The 19,206-nt window shown below is 41.3% G+C and overlaps 1 protein-coding gene across 3 annotated transcripts in view; it reads left to right on the top strand.

Annotated features, from left to right (window-relative positions):
* The window catches only part of PHTF2 (putative homeodomain transcription factor 2), a 114,537-nt gene that overhangs the window by 71,863 nt on the left and 23,468 nt on the right, over positions 1 to 19,206 (top strand). For 2 of the 3 annotated variants that reach the window (XM_066633097.1, XM_066633098.1), the window contains exons 6-11: positions 852 to 1,017; positions 1,649 to 1,813; positions 9,708 to 9,909; positions 13,300 to 13,458; positions 18,627 to 18,845; positions 19,014 to 19,142. In XM_066633097.1, coding sequence (XP_066489194.1) covers positions 852 to 1,017; positions 1,649 to 1,813; positions 9,708 to 9,909; positions 13,300 to 13,458; positions 18,627 to 18,845; positions 19,014 to 19,142 — 1,040 coding nt within the window. The remainder of the gene's footprint in view (positions 1 to 851; positions 1,018 to 1,648; positions 1,814 to 9,707; positions 9,910 to 13,299; positions 13,459 to 18,626; positions 18,846 to 19,013; positions 19,143 to 19,206) is intronic. The other variant, XM_066633099.1, reaches the window with a different exon arrangement.

The raw sequence follows: 19,206 nt of genomic DNA, 5'->3' as shown, positions 1-19,206 counted from the left end.
TATTTTTTTTTTGCCTGGCCCCTGACAGTGTCAGAGAGACGATGTGGCCCTCCTGCCAAAAACTTTGGACACCCCTGCCCTAGAGACACATATATTTACTGCAATGTGTTCTATGTAGGTTTGCCTCTGAAGATGGTTCAGAAACTGCAGTTAGAGCAGAACGTGGCTGCCCGTGTGGTTGCTGGGGATCACTGGCTCAACTCTGTTGGGCCGATGCTTCAGTGACTTCACTGGCTGCTGGTTTATTTCAGGGCTGAATTCAAAGTGCTGCTTTTGACTTTTAAAGCCCTTTATGGCTCAGGTCCAGGTATTTGAGGGACTGCCTCTTTCCATATAATCTTTCCTGTCCTCTCAGGTCATCAGAGGGGGCCCTTCTAACTGTGCTGCCACCAGTAGAGGTGAGGGGGATGGCAGCAAGAAATAGGACTTTCCTGGTGGTAGCACCTGTTTGTCGAATTCCCTTCCTCTGGAATTGAGAACACCTCCCTCTTTCATTCTGGTGAGGTCTCAAGACCTTTTTGTTTAGGGAAGCTTTTAAATGTTGACATTGGGTTGCTGACGCTTCTTATGAAACATTTTTTAACTGTGATCCAGTTGTGTCTTAATGTTTTTATGGTTTTAATTGTTTTACATTAATGTTTTTTAGCATTGCTTTTACTGTATTGAAATATTACTTTGTTAGCTGCCTTGAGGACCCTTAAGCGGAGTGGGAAAGTGTGATATGAATTCCTTAAATAAATAATAGATAGTAAAACTCTTCAAATGCATAATCTTATGTTTTTAATTTGTTTTAATTGTAAATTATTGATGCCAAATTGATGCTTCACTTATTCTTTTTTTTATTTCAAAAGTTGCTGCAGTAGTATTGTTCTATACAATAGGAGGCCCACATAATATACCTCTGACTGAAGTAATAGGGCCAGTATTGCTCATGTTACTCCTTGGAACTGTGCATTGCCAGATTGTTTCAACAAGAACTCCTAAACCATCGCCAGGTACAGGAGGAAGAAGACGAAGGTACAGTTTGCACTAAAGTGTTGGCCCTTTATGCATGCGTTTGCATTAATTTATTTACATAATCTAAAAATCTGTATTTTTGGAAAGCTTTTGTTTAAAATTCTAAGTTATGGTCTTTAAAAAACTGGATGGTGTTCATATTTTTATTAAACTTTGAAATTCCTTTTATTTGTATGTGATCTTCTAATGAAATGTTACTGTATTTCTTAAATATTGGAATGGTTATCCTGCAAATACAGTTGTGAAATGTTATGAAACTGTACCCAGTTCAGATCAGTATCTTTTACTGTTAAACAGATAGTTGAACTAAAAAGGGTGCAAAAACAGGCACTGCTCCTAATTTCAATAGTGATTAGTTAAAAGAGCTTAAAATGCATAATGGGAAATGAATTTACATTGCGATCAAAATTCTTCCATTCGGAGAAACACGTATAGTCAGTATGGAAGATAGAAAAGATTATAATAAAATTTAATTTTTCTAATGTGCAGAATAACCAAGTATGTATTAACCCAAAGGTGATGGCTGGATATAAAAGTTTTCTTTGCATGCTTATGAGAAAGCTGACTGTGTTGCAGTGCTAGTCAATGACACTTACAAGATACCTTCCAATTTTAATCTCTTCTGATGAAGGAAATTAAGGAAAGCAGCACATTTAGAAGTACACAGGGAAGGAGATGGCTCTAGTACCACAGATAACACACAGGAAGGAACAGTGCAGAGCTACGGCCCAAGCACCTCTTTCAGTATTGGCGCTGTCTTCAGAGATATCTGGCATGCCGTTTTCTTTTTATCCGGGTTTGTATTTTATTCAGGGCTTTGTTTGTTTTAAACGTGCACTATCCCTTTTCTGACAAAGTAAACATTTATCTATACTTCCAGCATTCTTCTGTGCATCCACTTCAGCCCATCTGAGGTCTGTGATTTATAACTCTCTTTATGTAACCTTAGCAGCATGTTCTAGAATGTGTGACATTTGTTTTCCTTACTGTGGCAAATCTTACTTAGACTGCACTAAAAAAAAATCAAATTAGATGTATAGAGATGGATGACTCAAAAATAACACTGTACAACAAATGCCAACAATCAAGAAAACCAATCTGCAGGTACTATTCTTCTAAGACTTCTTGTTGTCTTTCACCATAAGTTTCCTTACACCACAATTCTAGGCATATATAGTCAGAAGTGAACTCCACTGTGTTCAGTGGTGCTTACTATCAAGAAAGTATGTACAGGACTGAAGCCCTAGTCTGTTTTTGATGTTATTGTATTGACAGTTCACTAGTGCAGTTGGTTTCAACCTGTCTAAACCAGGATTCACCTGTAATGTTGGGTTCACTCCCCCCCCCCCCCCCCGAGATGTCCTGGATATTTGCATGGCTGTGTTGTGGGAGAAAGGTTCTTGATATTGTTTAGTACAGGGATATTATTTCATATAGTGGGTTGAACAGCATTCCTGGTGCCTACTGAGGGCCAGAAGTGACATCATTAAGCAGGAAGTGATGTCATTAAACAGATGCTGGCCAGGAATAAGTGCTTGGTTCTTATCAGCTGCAAATGATAGAAACTAAGCACATCTTGACCATATATTCAAGATACGGGAAAGTCCAATCATCACATGGGCACCCTTTTAGAAGTGCTGCTTCTGCTTTCACTTTGCAGCTGAGCAACTGAGAGGTGCTCTGCAAAGTGATGCTTTGGCAGAAGTGTTGCTGCTGAATGGGCAGTCTACATGATAATTGGAATCTCCCGGTTCCTTAGCAGGGTCTTCTTCTCACACCCTCTTGGTCAGCCCCTCCCCCTAGCATTCCTTCCCTTCTGAGGCCTTCTTCTGTCTCTCCCTCTCAGAGTCTCAGAAGAAGCAGCACTGCTGAAAGGGCAACTCTGGAAAAACCCAGTTATAATGGGGGCTTGATAAAGAGCTACTAGGCACTGCATCTGGCCTGCAGGCCTTTTGTTTGACACCCTTAGTATAGTGTGTGGCAGGGTGGAATCTAGAATTTTAAACTGATGTGGACCTAAGTCTTGATTCAGAGTGTGGTGTGGATGGTTGGAAAAAATCCTGATGGTATCGACAGGATGATATGAACAAGACCATACACTCCAGAAGACATGTCTTTGTAGAGAAACTTAAAAGGTTATAGAGGGCTGGAAATTCAGAGATGAAAAAGGACAATCTGCTCATTCATTATGACTCAGCTGGCTAGTGTTTGTACTGAAGACCATCTCACTGGTTGTAGTAAAAGCAGACTAACTGCATTTGATATTGGAATCTTCACCTTCTTTCTGATAGCAAAAAGCAATGAATTTTGCCAGTAGAATAGAACCATCAATTTCATGCAATAATTTAGTCAATGACAGTGATTTCTCTTTCTGACATTAACCATGTTTTCTAACATTAACAGAGAGAGGAAAGACTAATAGACGACAATAATAGTAGAGGATTTTTCCTTCAAATTACTAATTGTGCATATATGGAGATTTCACTCAAATCTATTTGCAACAGCAATTGCTTAGTAGTATAAAAACCCGATCTTATTCCTTGCTGGCCCATAATGTGCAGCACCACTGACTTACCAGCAAAACTGGAGATTCTGTGGATCAGTGTTGCCTGTGTGTAGCCTCTGTAACTTTGTGCTGGCAGCAGCAGCCCACAGAGCAGCAGAGCGCAAACTGTTCCAGTGGCATAGGCCTTATGGTAGTGGATTGTGAGATCTGGTAGCATAAGGTCAGATAGAATTGGGCCCTCTGTTTGTACTTGACATTCCCCACCCACTGAAGCCATGTCCATTTCTGAAATGAAGTATCTCCATGTTGCAGTTTATGGTTCTTTAGGTAAAAGCAGTACAGAGATGTTTGCTCTAAATAGGATTCAAACAAAGGCAAGCTTTGTTAGTGCAGACTACGTAGTTCATCTAATATAAAATGTGAAGAAGAAAATAATTATGAATTTTTCTTTGAACTATAAATCTGATTAAACATTATTAATTCCTTAAAAATTCATTGGAAATATTTCAAGAGATCTCTGTTCAATTATTATTATAAAAAAAAATAGGAAAAGGGATAGTGCAGTTTTCTACATGTACATTCAGTGTCATTCTGCTAATGTTTGTCATAACTGTACTTACAAATGATTATGCTGTTTTCTAGAAACTTTCATTATAGTTTCTAAGAAGTGTATGTAGCTTCTGGCAGGTATTTAAACACTTTAAGCAATAGGAGTTCCCATCCCTTTTTAATTAACATAAAGTACCTGATATTTTTCACTGTGTAATATGTCTTGAAAGTCCAGGAATACTGATCTTTAAGGCTTATTTGGTTATGCAACATGTTCACAACAACAGAGGTCCGATTGTGCAATCACTAAATGTTCATAACTTCCACACCCTGTAGCAATTTCTTGCAGCATCTATCATCAAAAATAGCCTTTTGAAAGCTCAGCTCTTTCTTCGTCATGGCATGGAATGAGGAAAAAAAAATCCTTGTAGTTAACTTGGATAATTTGACGTTTCCTTAAGCTTGCAGCTGGTGCAGTTTGAGGGAAGGAAATTGGATTTTGGTCCTTTTTTTCCTTGTTAAAGGAACGCGGTATCAGTGGCAAGTCAAATAAGTGGATACTGTAGTCCCTCCTGTAGATCACTGTTGCCACCCCAGTCTCAACCATTTAAATGAGCTTTCTGTTCTTAAAATATCCTGACACTAGAATACAATACAGGGTGAGAGAATGAAAGATTGCCAACGGAAGGATAATCCACTAAACTTGGAGTCATAATTTAAAAAGTACCGTATTTATCGGCGTATAACACGCACTTTTTCCCCCTGAAAATAGGGGGCAAATGATGTATGCGTGTTATACGCCGATGTCCAGGGAACGGAATCCTCTTTAAGGGATCCCGTTCCCAATAGTGCCTAGCGGCGGCGCAGCGTCGTGACGTGATGTCAGCGCTGCGCCCGCCGCATATTATCACAGCCGCTGGCAGCTGATGAATATGGTAAGTGGAGACCCTTTCTTTGGGGAGGGGAGGGGGAGGGATTGAGGTGAGGTGGCATAAGTAATGCTTTGGATGGTGAAGAAGATGAGCTGATTTATGAAGATAGTAGCAGTGAAAGCAGCAGTGTTCATTGCGATTTTGAAGATAGCAGTGAAGATGAAGAGTTTCTTGGTTTCCCAGATAGTGATTTCTGAGTAAACTTTTGTAAAAACAAAATATCCAAGTTTCTTTTGTTAAAACAGTTGCTTTTACTGTCCTTTTACATTATTTACCTTATATGTGGTAATAATATTAATAAAAAAAAGTTCTGAGCTACCCTTATTTTTTTCCTGAAATTTCCCTCTTAAAATGAAGATGCGTGTTATACGCCTGTGCGTGTTATACGCCGATAAATACGGTATATCAGTTAAACAACTATGACTTGAAGCTCTTTTTTTCCAAAATCAAAATGCGTCAAAATAGTGGATTCTAGTTATTGTTTAAAAATGGCAGCGCACTGGTTATTTTTATTTTCCTTCATTAGAAGGCTCTACTTGCAGCCTTAGAACTTGGCTGTTCAAAGCTTCATGCTATTTCTCTATTCGTCTTCTACTATAATTGCTAATGTAGAAAATACTGCTTCTGGCTTTGTGTGGAGCAAATTTGCTTTAATCTGGTATGTGCTTTTCTGTGTTGGTGGAGTTCTAGATAGTACATAGTACAGGAATGATTTTTAAATCTCTCTCTCTCTCTGTCTCTCTCTCTCGCGCGCGCGCACACACACAAGCCAGAGGCCCTTCTGAAGTCTACGGAGGTTGTGTGCGATTGCCCGCAGCCTCTGCAGCCTCCAGAATGGCTTTTTAGGCAAAAAAAAAAAAAAAAGGTTTTTTGCCCTTACAAGGCATTCTGAGGCACTGCATCCTCCTTAAGCCTCAATGCCTTACAAGGGCAAAAAAGTCACTGTTTGTTGGGGGGGCTAAACTGCCATTCTGTAACCCTCAGCGCAGATACTGCAGCTGGTTGCGCGTGGCCTCTGTGTGCCTCAGAAGGGCTACCAAACCAGAGCTCCAGTCGAGTTCGGAGGTTTAGGGAACCTGAAATCTGTGAATTTCTTTATCTGTTTGTGGGATGGAACCTCTGCAGATAACAAGGGACAGCTGTATATTACTTGGATCCAAGATAAGAACTTCCATTTAACTTTGTTTTTAGTAGTGCCAAGGATGAACATGTCTTACTTTTACTGATCACTATAAGCATGAAGCTTATAGACAAGCGAGCAGGAAGCCTGCATACTAGAGGGATGAGTCTGAGAACATTAACAGGAAGCTTACTGATGTTGGTGGGGCCTTTCCTGGCACATGGTGCTCTTTGGCAGCTACAGCAGTAGCCCAGAAGCACATGACTATGTGCTCTTCTGTAACAGCATTTATGATGCAAGGAAGTGTGGAACACTAGTTCCAGTGTAGCATAGAATTGGGCTATTAAAGTACCAACAAATAAAACTATTGCTACAACATGCACCCTACCCAAAAGTACATGGAAACATTGTTAAAACATCAGAAAACATTATTCTACACTTGGCAATAATCCTGCAAAAATGAATGAAAGGCACCTAGTTCCTTTCATGTACTTTCCCTGACTTTCAGCCCTGGATCCATAAGTCCCTTTAGGGAGCTTATTCACATCAGAAGTGTTAGTGGGACTAAAGCAGGGGTCTTCAAAGACCCCAGGGCCAGATGTGGCCCACAGCAAACCTCTTTCTGGCCCGCGGCCAACCTCTTGTCCCCCAAAAGCCTCTGGCCCACTCAACTGAACGTGACCAGAACTTTGCTCTGATTGTGTCTGGAGGATCTTCTGAGGGCCAGAGAAATTGAATTAATGAGCCCATTCATTCATTTATTCACTCATCTATGTTCCATCTCTTATTTATTTAAATTTTATATTTAAATTTTTTTTCTGGCCCTCCACACCGCACTAGATATTTGATGTGGTCCTCTGGCCAAAATGTTTGGAGACCCCTGGACTAAAGGACAGTAGAAGCAAGAGATATTGGTCTTTCATACAAGGACCCTGTCAACAGGAGTTCTGTTACTACTGTCGTCTTGATACTGTCATCTTGATACTGTCTTGATACTGTCATCTTGTTACTACTGTCTCTTGATTCAGACTATTCACCTGCTAGCAGATGCTCTCTTAATTAAAATTCCTCCCTGCTTCCTATCTCTTGACAGGACTCGCATGGTAGCTTATTAGTGACAAAATGTATTGAATAATATACAGCAAAATCAAGAAGCATAGTTTTTTTTTAACACATTAAACAAAATGAGTTAACTTTGAGAATTAACCCTCTAGAACAGGGATGCCCAAACCCCGGCCCTGGGGCCACTTGTGGCCCTTGAGGACTCCCAATCCGGCCCGCAGGGAGCCCCCAGCCTCTGGCCCTTTGGAGACTTGCTGGAGCCCATGCTGGTCTGACGCAACTGCTCACCATCTGTGTGATGGCCAACTGTTCAACCTCTTGCTTGAGCTGTGGGATGAGGGCTCCCTCCACTACTTGCTATTTCACATCTGTGATGCAGCAGCAAAGGAAAGGCTGGTCTTGCTTTGTGCAAGGCTTTTTATAAGCTTTGAGTTACTGCAAGACCTTCATTCATTCATATAAATTCAATCTCTAATATATTTATTTATGAAAATTTATTCAAATTTGAAATGTACATTAATTCTTTTTTTCCCCGGCCCCTGACACAGTGTCAGAGAGATGATGTGGCCCTCCTGTCAAAAGGTTTGGACACTCCTGCTGTAGAACAGTGGTTCTCACACATTTAGCACTGGGACCCACTTTTTAGAATGATAATCTGTCAGGGCCCACCAGAAATGATGTCGTGACCGAAAGTGACATCATCAAGCTGGAAAATTTTTAACAGTCCTAGGATGCAGTCTTACCCACACTGAGCCAAGAGTAAGTCCCATTGACTGTCATTGTTAAAAGAATATATAGTAGCTTGTTAAAAGTGCAGGTCTGTAACATTTCCCCAAATCATGGTAGCATCAAGTCTAATATATTAAAAATAAAATATTGAAATGAATGGGGACCCACCTGAAATTGGCTCACAACCCACTTAGTGGGTCCTGACCCAGAGTTTGAGAAACACTGCTCTAAAATTATTAGTCTTTTGTGCAGACTTCGCTACTCTTTTCTGGTGCAGTTTCTCATCCTTGTAGTCAACGTGTATTCAAGTCCACAACAGTTTTAGTTGCTGTTACTTGAGAATCCAAATAAGCAGAAAGTTCTTTTGCAGAAAGGCAATTTTTGCCAGTTTTCCTGTTCTATTGCAGCCTTGTGGTGCCACTTACCATACTGTTCTAGAGGGCCTTCTAACCCTTGGGAGCAGCTTTTCATGGGGTGCAGTTGGCTCTAGGTCAGGGGTGCTCACACTTTTTTGGCTCGAGAGCTACTTTGAAACCCAGCAAGGCCCGGAGATCTACCAGAGTTTTTTTTACAATGTTCACACCATCATAACATATAACATTTATGTGTACAATGTATGTTGGTGTACCTTGAGCCCCACTGAGTATAACAGGATTTACTCCTGAGTAGACATGCCTAGGATTAGGCTGTGAGGCGGCAATCCTAGCCACACTTACCTGGGAGTAAGCCCCATTGAGTACAATGGGCCTTACTCCCGGCGTTTCCTCCCAGAGGCACCTGAAGGGGGGGGTCGGCACTCCGCGATCTACTCAGTTTGCCTCGCGATCTACCGGTAGATCACGATCCACCTATTGAGCACCCCTGCTCTAGGTAATAGGTGGATACGGCAAACATAGACTCCACTATCTTGCAGGATCAAATGTGCTTTCTGCTAACATTATCACATCTTTGGATTCAAGTCCATAATATTTTGCTCATGGGGTTGAGAAGGGTTCATTTTCCACATTGTAAGTTAAGGAGGAATGGGGGGGGGTTCCCCTAAGTAACTATAAGCATATGCAAACAACTAAACAAAATAGTCTTGCTGTTTATCTTTCTCCACCCATGTCATGCATAATCATCTTTTCCATTATTAAAAAAAAAATAGCAAACATTCTTGGGTTCCTTGCTTGCATCTATCCAGTTTCTTACAGAGATGAATTTTCTTTTGTCCTTCTGTTGAGATTATGCTGCATATAGAGGCCTTAACTTTTCATTACTTAGAAATCTAACAGCAAAGAGTAGCAAACAAAGATTAGTCACAGAAGATGCAACAATTCCTGTTCGAAGGCCACAATGATACTCTTTGTTAGTCTTAGAAAGCAGCATTAAAGAAGTAGCATGTTCATATGATAAAGCCAAAACTATGTTTAAGGAACATACTGCCTTCAGCCTTTGCAGTTGACTTTGGCAAATAGCTTTATATGTAGAGGTGTTCATTTCTGGTGAGTAAGATAGGATTACAGCCTTACTAAACACAATGGGCTTACTTCTGAGTAAAATATTATTGTTTTTCAAACTCCTACTTATATGTCTTGAAGAAGTAAAATATAAATCCCTTTGGGGTGTTCTGTAGGCTAAAATGTAAGTTCTTTTTTGGAGTTTTATAGGCTAAACAGACTCAGTTCAAATGCTAAATGTTAAATTTAATATATGAGTATTCTTGCTTTTTGTTGTAGCAATTTGAGAGAAAGGGAAAGATGAACTCTTCATATGCATTAAATGAATCACTTTTTATATGTTTGATATGTAGAGCAAAGAAAACAAAAAATTCAATAGATAAGTCAACAGAAACTGACAACGGGTACGTTTCCCTTGATGGAAAAAAGACAGGGAAAAGCAATGAAGATGGTTTACAGTCCCATGAGCCCCACTGTGACGTTGTTAGATCAGAAGAGACATGTTGGAGCACAGGGACAGTCAGAAGTACATACAATAATCCCAGTCACCACAAAGTAAGTGTTTAATTTTTCCTTCTAGATTGTTTTCAATGGCTCAATTTCAACATTTTCAAATTTATATTTGCCATATATTTGTTAGACCAAAAGCCTATTTTGCCCACAATTCTCCATCAAGTCGTCCCCGCCAAGCTGAGAATGAAAATGTATTGAGCCCTATTAAAATAAAAATGGAGTGGCCCTTGCAGATAAGTAAACATGCTTAGGCTCCTATCAAAGGCATGGCGAATGCAAGGTCTCAAGAATAGTCTTAATCTGATGAACTTGAAGCTCAACAAATGCTCCAGAAGGCAGCATAAAAAGAATAAAAACAGACGAGCAGTTGGTAAGGTGAAACTTTTTAAGTATCATAAAGCTATGTGGATCCTGATAAAGTGTTTTAAAAAGTGGGTCCTGGTGCTAAAATATTCAAGAATCACTGGTCTAATCTACATCAGGGTGCACAATGAAATCCCTATTCCTGTCCCGCAGGCCTGAAAGTAGAAAACCCGAAAGGGAACTCATTTTTTGGCTTGACTAAATAGAATGAAGTCCTTTATGATTCAGTTGCCCATGAGTCCCCTAGTAATCATGAGTGAGAGAGGTTTGGGTTGAATACCAATCAGAAATGAGAACCTGCAGTGGGCAAACTGAAACTCCTACGTATGAAGGTGTGGGCTGTTAACTATGGGGAAACAGTAAAGACCGTCTATTTCCCCAATGCAGGCAGTCCATCCTGACTCCAAGCTACAAGTTAGATGGCTGGAGCTTCAATGCCAACCATGAAGGTTTAAGGTAGCTGGACTACACAGACTCCCCAAAGCCAGGCAGCCTTTGAGTTAGCCTCTGCAATCCAAGTCAGGGTTCACCAACCAGCCTTAACAAGCTGGGCAGCTTCTGAAGAGCACTATTCTCCTGAAGAGAACTACTACTACTACTACTAGTTCACTTATTGACTTTTGCATACCTCAGGGTGCATACCGAAATCCCTACTCCTGTCCCCCAGGCCTGGGAAAATATGACCAAACTGACCAGGTGCATTTGAAAAAGGGGAAAAAGTGCACCTAACCAAAGACAATCTGGGTAGGTGATAAAGCTGCAAGGCCTCTCGAAAATTACCTGTGTACTTCTATTTGGCATGGACAATCCTTGATGGGAACTTAGCTTTCAATCAGAGGGGATGTCCTTCCTGGTGAATAGGCAGTCAACTGCTTTTCCCCTAAAGTTAGTCACCACACTTGAGGGGAAGGAAAATTCAAGGCACTTTTTGATTCAGGTTTTTCCCATCTTCATGTGACCATATGCAAAATAAGGTGCCATTTTCTCCCAAGCTTTGTATTCCACCTGGTTATTGGAGTAGGGTGCATGGACAATATGGCAAATGTTGTAACATCAGTAAAAACCTGCTAAACTGTGCATTCTGTCTTGGCAATTAAGAACATAAGAACAGCCCCACTGGATCAGGCCATAGGCCCATCTAGTCCAACTTCCTGTATCTCACAGCGGCCCCAGGGAGCACACCAGATAACAAGAGACCTCATCCTGGTGCCCTCCCTTACATCTGGCCTTCTGACATAGCCCATTTCTGAAATCAGGAGGTTGCGCATACACATCATGGCTTGTACCCCATAATGGATTTTTCCTCCAGAAACTTGTCCAATCTCCTTTTAAAGGCGTCCAGGCCAGATGCCGTCACCACATCCTGTGGCAAGGAGTTCCACAGACCAACCACATGCTGAGTAAAGAAATATTTTCTCTTGTCTGTTCTAACTCTCCCAACACTCAATTTTAGTGGATGTGTTATGTGAGAGTGTAAAGAGCATCTCCCTATCCACTCTGTCCATCCCCTGCATAATTTTGTATGTCTCAATCATGTCCCCCCTCAGGCGTCTCTTTTCTAGGCTGAAGAGGCCCAAACACCATAGCCTTTCCTCATAAGGAAGGTGCCCCAGCCCCGTAATCATCTTAGTTGCTCTCTTTTGCACCTTTTCCATTTCCACTGTGTCTTTTTTTAGATGCGGCGACCAGATCTGGACACAATACTCCAGGTGTGGCCTTACCATAGATTTGTAGATGTACCATAGATGTACATACATGTGCCATAGATTTGTAGATTTGTACAATTAAGATGATCAGATATTCGTTATGCCAAACCAACTTCTCTGGAATGCTTTTGTGGGTTAGGGATGGTTCATCGTGAAAGATGCTTGTCTTGCTATTATGCTTATTCATGATGCTTAAGGCCTGTTAGCCGTTCCTTGGGAGTAAGCCCCATTGAACTCAGTGAGACTGTATCCTTGGCTTTGGAATATTTGAAATAAATAATAGGAGACAAAGAAAATAGAAGTATTCTTTATGTGATTACTGGCAGTTCTTTATCTTTTATACTCAATATTAAGATACTGTGTAAAACATATTCAACAAACCATGTCTTTGAGCAGGTGCTCTTAGAGGATGATTGATTTAATAAGTTGCTGCAATTACTTGTGAGCAAACAATTTATTCTGACTGGGGCCCCAGATCAAAGGTCTATCCGATCTACCATCCTGTTTCCTACAGCAGCCAACCAATTGCACCTTGGAAGCCCACAAACAGTTTGAAGGCAACAACCCTGCCCTCTCGCTGTTGCTGTCTTTCACCTACTATCCAAAGTCATGCTGCTGTTTTAAAAATAAATTGAAGTGCCTGGGTCTGTTCCTCCCCCCCCCCAACTGTAACTTGGGACCTCTGTCCCCCAGATACGTCCCCAAATCCCTTAATTGCCACTGGAAGGGGAAATAAATGGAAATGCTTGATACTGTCTAGCTAGCACATCTTAAGGGCTTAGGGTCTCCTTGCAACTCAAAATGCCTTCCGGAGCCTTATGGCAGGCACTTCCAGTTTTCACTGAGGCATTTTGAGTGAGACATGTAGAGATTGTATGCAACTGCGTTCGAACTGCGGATATCATTATCCACCGTTTTTCTGCATTTGCGGGCGTTCCAGAACCAACCTGTACTTGTATTTTTTCTCTCTCTGTCATATTCATACACATATGTGCACCACCCTTCAAAGCAAAATTAATCAAAGCAAAATTAAACGTGCGCATGTTTTCAACTTGGCAGTCAATCAGCAAGCAAACCCACAGGAGGAGACGTTTCTAGTGTATCCCACTCCAGATTTCAATATGTAGTGTACAGAAAAGTATGTACAGAAGAGCATTCCTAGGATGCCACACAAACATAAAAAGACATTGTGCTTTTTAATTTTTGTATCTGCTGAGTTCATTCTATTTTCCACTACTTGAGGATTTACCTGATCAAGAGAAAATACTGTTCTTGTTCTGCTTTATAATCTTAACATTTATGGGGATTAACTGCAGTACTAACAGAATAGGATTAATGTTTTACCAATTTTTAATTGACCTAGGACACTCACAGAACAGTGGCAAATGTGTCTGATGAAGTTTCAAGCGAGGAAGGGCCAGACACTGGATACTCCTTGCGCCGCAACGCAGAACGTGCTTCCAGTGACTGTACATTTCGAAACAGAAAAGCCCATCATTATAAAAAACATTATCCTGTGGAGGTATGCTGTTGCAGTAATTCCAAATACATTTTAGGCAAGCAGTAATATATACATTGAGAGATGACTTCTTTCCCACGTACATACATGCCTATTTACTGAGGTCATCCTTGTGGGTTTTGTTTCTAATCTGGGGAAATAGGTAGGTGGCTTCCAGGAACAGGGCTTTCTCATTTTCTTGGTCCCCTTTGATTTCAACATGAGTTCATGTGTTCACACAAAAGTTAAATAGCTTGATGGTTGTGGTTTTTTTTTGTAGTTTTGTTGCTGTTCTGCATCTGTCAGTTTATTTTTGATGCTGTTCTTTCAGTAGTGTTAATCTGTGTTTACATATTGTCTTGAATGATATTTAAAATATTTGTTAGCACAGAATACTTGTGAATTCTGTAGTAAAAGGGCAGGAATACAATTTAAATTAAAGTTTAAATTGTAATTTCTATAAGCTGTAATTTACAATAGACTTCCAAAGACTATAAATCTGAAAATATTAAAATTACATAAATACAGCTATTTGTGCTAAAATAATAGAGCACCATTGACACAATACTAAGTCTTTAAATTGTTTCATGAACTGCCTGCAGGAAAAATAGCTATAGGAAAACAGTCAAATGTCAGTGCCTCTTCAGCATGCACGCTTGTTTAGCACAGGTTTAACAGGGTTGTTTCATTCTACCTCAAGAAAACAAAGAACTGATCTTCTTGATTAACTTACGTACCTGCCCAATCCTAGCAGAGTGTTATGCTGCTGAAACAAACATTCTGTTGGCACAGTGTGCTTTCTGGCCATTGTAAAGGTCATGCTCTGGAGTGAATGGGCGGGTTGCTGCTGGGAGTGGTGAGCAGCCAGCTCTGCAGAGCAGCTGCTGTCGGATGCCCATATCAACAGTAAGATTGCACAGGTGTTAGGAGGGGATGGAATGGGTTCAAGAATAGGGTGGATTCAGCAGCAGTGGTGCCTGCTGAATACGAACCCTCTTCCTTGGCCTGATCCACCTTCCTGGTTCAACATGGACTTTCGCCAGCGATAGATACTGGCATAGATGCCAGCGATAGATACTGGCATAGATTTGCAAGTAGACCCTTTGGGCTGGCAGGAGCTTATCCTGGGGGAAGAGAACAAATGTTCTTACCTTGAGGAGGCCACCGGAGCCAAAACTCCCTTGCAGGATGCAGTGGGTGCTGTACTGGTGCCACTGCATGGGGAGTTGCAGTGGGCTGAGCCATAAATAAATTTAAGACCCATTATCATCCTAGGTAGAAGTTAGGTGTATGGGAGTCCTGTATATTTTACTATGTAAACTTTGTGAACTACTGTTATTGAAAAGTGGTATATAAGTACTCTTAATATTGCAGACACCCTGGAGTGGGGTAAGGGTTGGTGATTGTCAGGCCACTTCCAGTAAGAGATGGTGTTCAGGCTTTACCCCCTCTCTCACATTATCCCCATGTGCAACATGTTGTATCTTTCCCACATGAGTAAAATCATCTATTCATCTACAGTCTGAGTCTCGGTATTAGCTAGGATTCTGTTCCCAGAACTCGCATGGATGGCAAAAATTGCACTAAAGCAAATCCATTTATAAAACAATATCTTTTTGCTTAGCGATTTAGAAACAGCCTTGCTGACCTTTTGTATTGCACACTGAGGCAATCTGTCTCTCTCCAGGTGCTTAGAAAGGCTTCATTCCGAGGCAGCGATCCCTTCCGTCCATGGAGCCAGTGCAGGGAAAGAATGGAGGAGGTGATAATGCCTTGCATTCTGTCACATGCTTAGGGGGAAGGGAGGGGTCGCTTGCCTACGAGTGAAGCTGTTCTAAGAGCCTGGAGAGAGAATGATTGATGAATTATCTACCTCTCCCCCATTAATGAGGCTATTGTTAAACATCTTTTTTCCTTTGATTTCAAGGACCCTTCTCATCATGTTGAGATAAAACCAACATGCATGGTTAATTAGGTTGAAAAATGCATGAAAAATGCATTAGGTAAAAAATGCATGGATAATTAGGTTATACCTGTATATGGGAGAAAGTAAATACGATCAGGAGTACATTTGGCAACTTTCTGACTAACGACCAATCACATATACAATAGTTCACTAAGGTAAGAACACAAGGTTCTTACAGCTAGTCAGTTTCATTCAATAACTTGCTAGAAACTTTTGCAGATATATTGCATTGGCTTTGAATACAAGGTTCTTACGTTTCATTCAATTACACACTATAGATGCTATAAACCAGGGGTGTCCAAAGTTTTTGGCAGGAGGGCCACATCATCTCTCTGACACTGTGTCAGGGGCTGGGAAAAAAGAATTAATTTACATTTAAAATTTGAATAAATTTACATAGATTTACATAAATGAATATATTAAAGATGAACTTATGAATGAATGAAGGTCTTGCAATAGCTCAAGGCCTATAAAAGGCCTTGCACAAAGCAAGGCTGGCCTTTCCTTTGCTGCTGCTACTGCATCACAGACATGAAACAACAAGCAGTGGAGGGAGCCCTCATCCCACAGCTCACGTGAGAGGTCAAACAGTTGCCCTCACACTGAGAGCAGTTGCGTCAGGCCAGTGTGGGCTCCAGCAAATCTCTGGAGGGCCAGAGGCTCATTGGAGACTAGGGGCTCCCTGAGGGCCGCATTGAGAGACCTCGAGGGCCGCAAGTGGCCCCAGGGCCGGGGTTTGGGCACCCCTGCTATAAGCCCTGCATTCAGCCACTAGATGGTATTGGTTGTTCACATAACGACAAGTTTGTTTACAAGGAGGACTAGTGAATGTGTTCTCATTGTTACGCGCCTGTACTTGTAACAATACAAGGAAGAAATCAAGTGAGTGGGCAGGGCATCACATCGCTCCTCCTACTGCCATATACCTTAAAATGTGTAAAAGGCATCAATTGTTTCCTCATCTATCTCCTTCCTTGTTTCTCCCACAAATCATTTTATTTGGGAGAAACAAAAAATACATGTGAGAACACAATACAATTACAAACAGGACAAACGGTTATAAACAGAAACTAAAATATATGGGTGGGACCTTGGAATCCGCGGTGGATCTATTCCTGGACCCCTTGCAGATACCGAAACCTGCAGATAATGTGTTCCCTGGGTTGTGGTCCATAGGGACTCGGGATGTGACCAGAACATTTCTGAGGCCTGTAGAGGCAAAAACTGGAAGTGGCGTTTAAACATCTCTCGGAGCCTCAGAAAGGCTCCTGGACACAACTGGAACAAGGAAATTCAGTGGGTCCTCGGCTGTGGATTAAGGCTCCGCGGTAGGTCAGAACCGTAGGTGTTAAATCCACGAATACAGAGGACCCACCTATATCTGTTTTCAAGACATTATGAAGAGAAACTAAGATATATCTATCTTTTAAAAGGAAATATAAAGATATTTAAACAAGCTCTATGTATTTCGTACACTATATGTATATAAGAAAGGTTTCCAAATATCCACAAATATATCCATTGGTTGGGCCTTTTCAACAAAACAGGAAAAGCAGGAGCTCCCAGTGTATCCTGAACTTCTTGTTTTGTTGAAAAGGACCATGTCAGGAAGGAGCAAGATGAGGAATTGGGGGGCCTTCCATGTGGTTTGGAGGGGTACACAGCAATAGCAGCAGGGTTTTTCCATTGGGTAGCAGATCACCTGGGGCCATCCCAATCAGTGGCTACAACTTTTGAGATGAGTTACATATTTTGTTGTCTCCTCTCAGTTATGACCCAGCTTGTAGCCCATGTTCCTTGACCTATAAAAGTTGATGGCAGCTACTGACCGAGTTAACATCTACAGGTAGGACCTCAATATCTGCAAGGGATCTGTTCTCAGACCCCCCCACAGATATAAAAAACCATGGATAAGCAAAACCGCAGATACTGAAAACGGTGGATAAGGCCTCTGTGGGCTTCTAAATGTCCATTTCAGGCCGAAAAAGTCACTTCTGGTTTCCTGAGAGAAACCGGAAGTGACATTTTTATGCCTTCTAAGGCATTCTGAGGTCTGGGGAAGTGCATGCGGCCTCTGCAGGCTTCAGAAAACCTTCTGAAGATGACCAGAGCGCAGCTCCCATTGCCTTCAGAGGGCTCAGGTTGAGCTATGTCTGGCTCAGTGCGGATCCAGGGGACCTGCATTGAGCCACATCCACCAATACATAATCCGTGGATTCAGAGGCCCTACCTGTATATGTATAAAAACACTTTTCAATCCGTCTGTATCTCTGTTTTCTTAATATAATACTAGAATATAATGAATCCCTGTGGATTGACCTCTGCACGCATTGAAACTAACAGCATAATCCTTTTGTGCCTCTGTGCTGTGTCACAAGGCTTGCACCGTCCCCCTGGCACCAGTATATGCCTCCATGTGTAGGTAAACTGTGTAAGCAGTGGAGGGGTTGGGGAAGTGCGAAAGGGGGGTGTTACAGGGCAGGGGAAAACACTTCGGGTCTCGGAAGGGGCTGGGATTGGTGGTGATGGTACATGCCATATCTTGCCTCCCTTCCTTGATCAGCTGACATGGATCCAGTCAGACTTATGCCAGCGATTTAGAAGGTGCAGGTCAGAGTAAACCCTTTGCTATGGCTCGGATTTTGACCTTGAGAGGAGACTTCCAGATTGCAAAATTCCCCGGTTGGGAACAGCACATGCTACACTGGCCCAGCTGCATCAATGTGGAGGAGTTTCATTAGGATTCGGCTGTAATTTATATTATAGTTGACTTCTACTTTAGCTGATCAACAGGTAGAGTGGTATACTGCCCCTGGTAAATGATACAATTTGCTGCCAGTGCTAGGGGCATGGGTTTGATTCAATAGCTGTATGGGTGTGATGCAGGAATCTGTAGGGACTGCTTCCCTAAAAGACTGGTGTAAAAGTCACAAATTGGTGTATTCACCCAGAATCAGGAGTGAAACTGAGTGCAGCATTAGAGAAAGGAATAAGATCCCTTGACCTTCTGATCTCTACTTGTAGCTGAACATACAAAAGAGTGTAGCAGCAGTTTGCAGTTGATACATTCAATTAAGGATAAATGTCTCAGTAATCTTAATATTACTAGTAGTGAGTTTTCTTTGTATGCTATGAAAGCCTTTAACTAAAAACCTTCTGAAAGCTCTTAAAATAATTTTAAAACAAACTAGAATTCAATATTAAATTTATATTTTACCTCTTTTAGGATGTCCCTAAATCAGGCACTAGTTGCAGTTCTCGATGTTCAAGTTCCAGGCAAGATTCTGAGAGCACACGGCCAGAATCTGAGACTGAAGATATATTGTGGGAGGATCTTTTGCATTGTGCAGAGTGCCGTTCATCCTGTACTAGTGAAACAGATGTGGAAAACTCTCAAGTCAGTTCTTGTATGAAAAAGGAGTATAGAGATGACCCATTTCATCAGGTTGGTGCAATAAAAACGCATTGTCTACATCTTTCCAAACTCGGCAGGAGTTAGAACTGTTGCCAAAAAGAAACAAATGGAATGAAATACAATTACTTGTTTGGTAATTGTGAATTAGAACTTGGCACACAAAACTCGCTATATCTGGAATACTATTGTGTTTTGCAGAGTCATTTGCCCTGGTTCCATAGTTCTAATCCTGGACTAGAAAAAGTGAGTGCAATTGTCTGGGAAGGTAACGACTGCAAAAAAGCTGATATGTCAGTGCTTGAAATCAGTGGCATGATAATGAATAGAGTGAGTATCTTATATCTTTATTTGGATTCATAACATCTTCTATCTCAACTAACATCCTGAAAGA

This window comes from Tiliqua scincoides, chromosome 7 (genome assembly GCF_035046505.1).
Source record: "Tiliqua scincoides isolate rTilSci1 chromosome 7, rTilSci1.hap2, whole genome shotgun sequence".
Classification (NCBI taxonomy): Eukaryota; Metazoa; Chordata; class Lepidosauria; order Squamata; family Scincidae; genus Tiliqua; species Tiliqua scincoides.
This window is presented reverse-complemented; position numbering and strand designations above follow the sequence as displayed.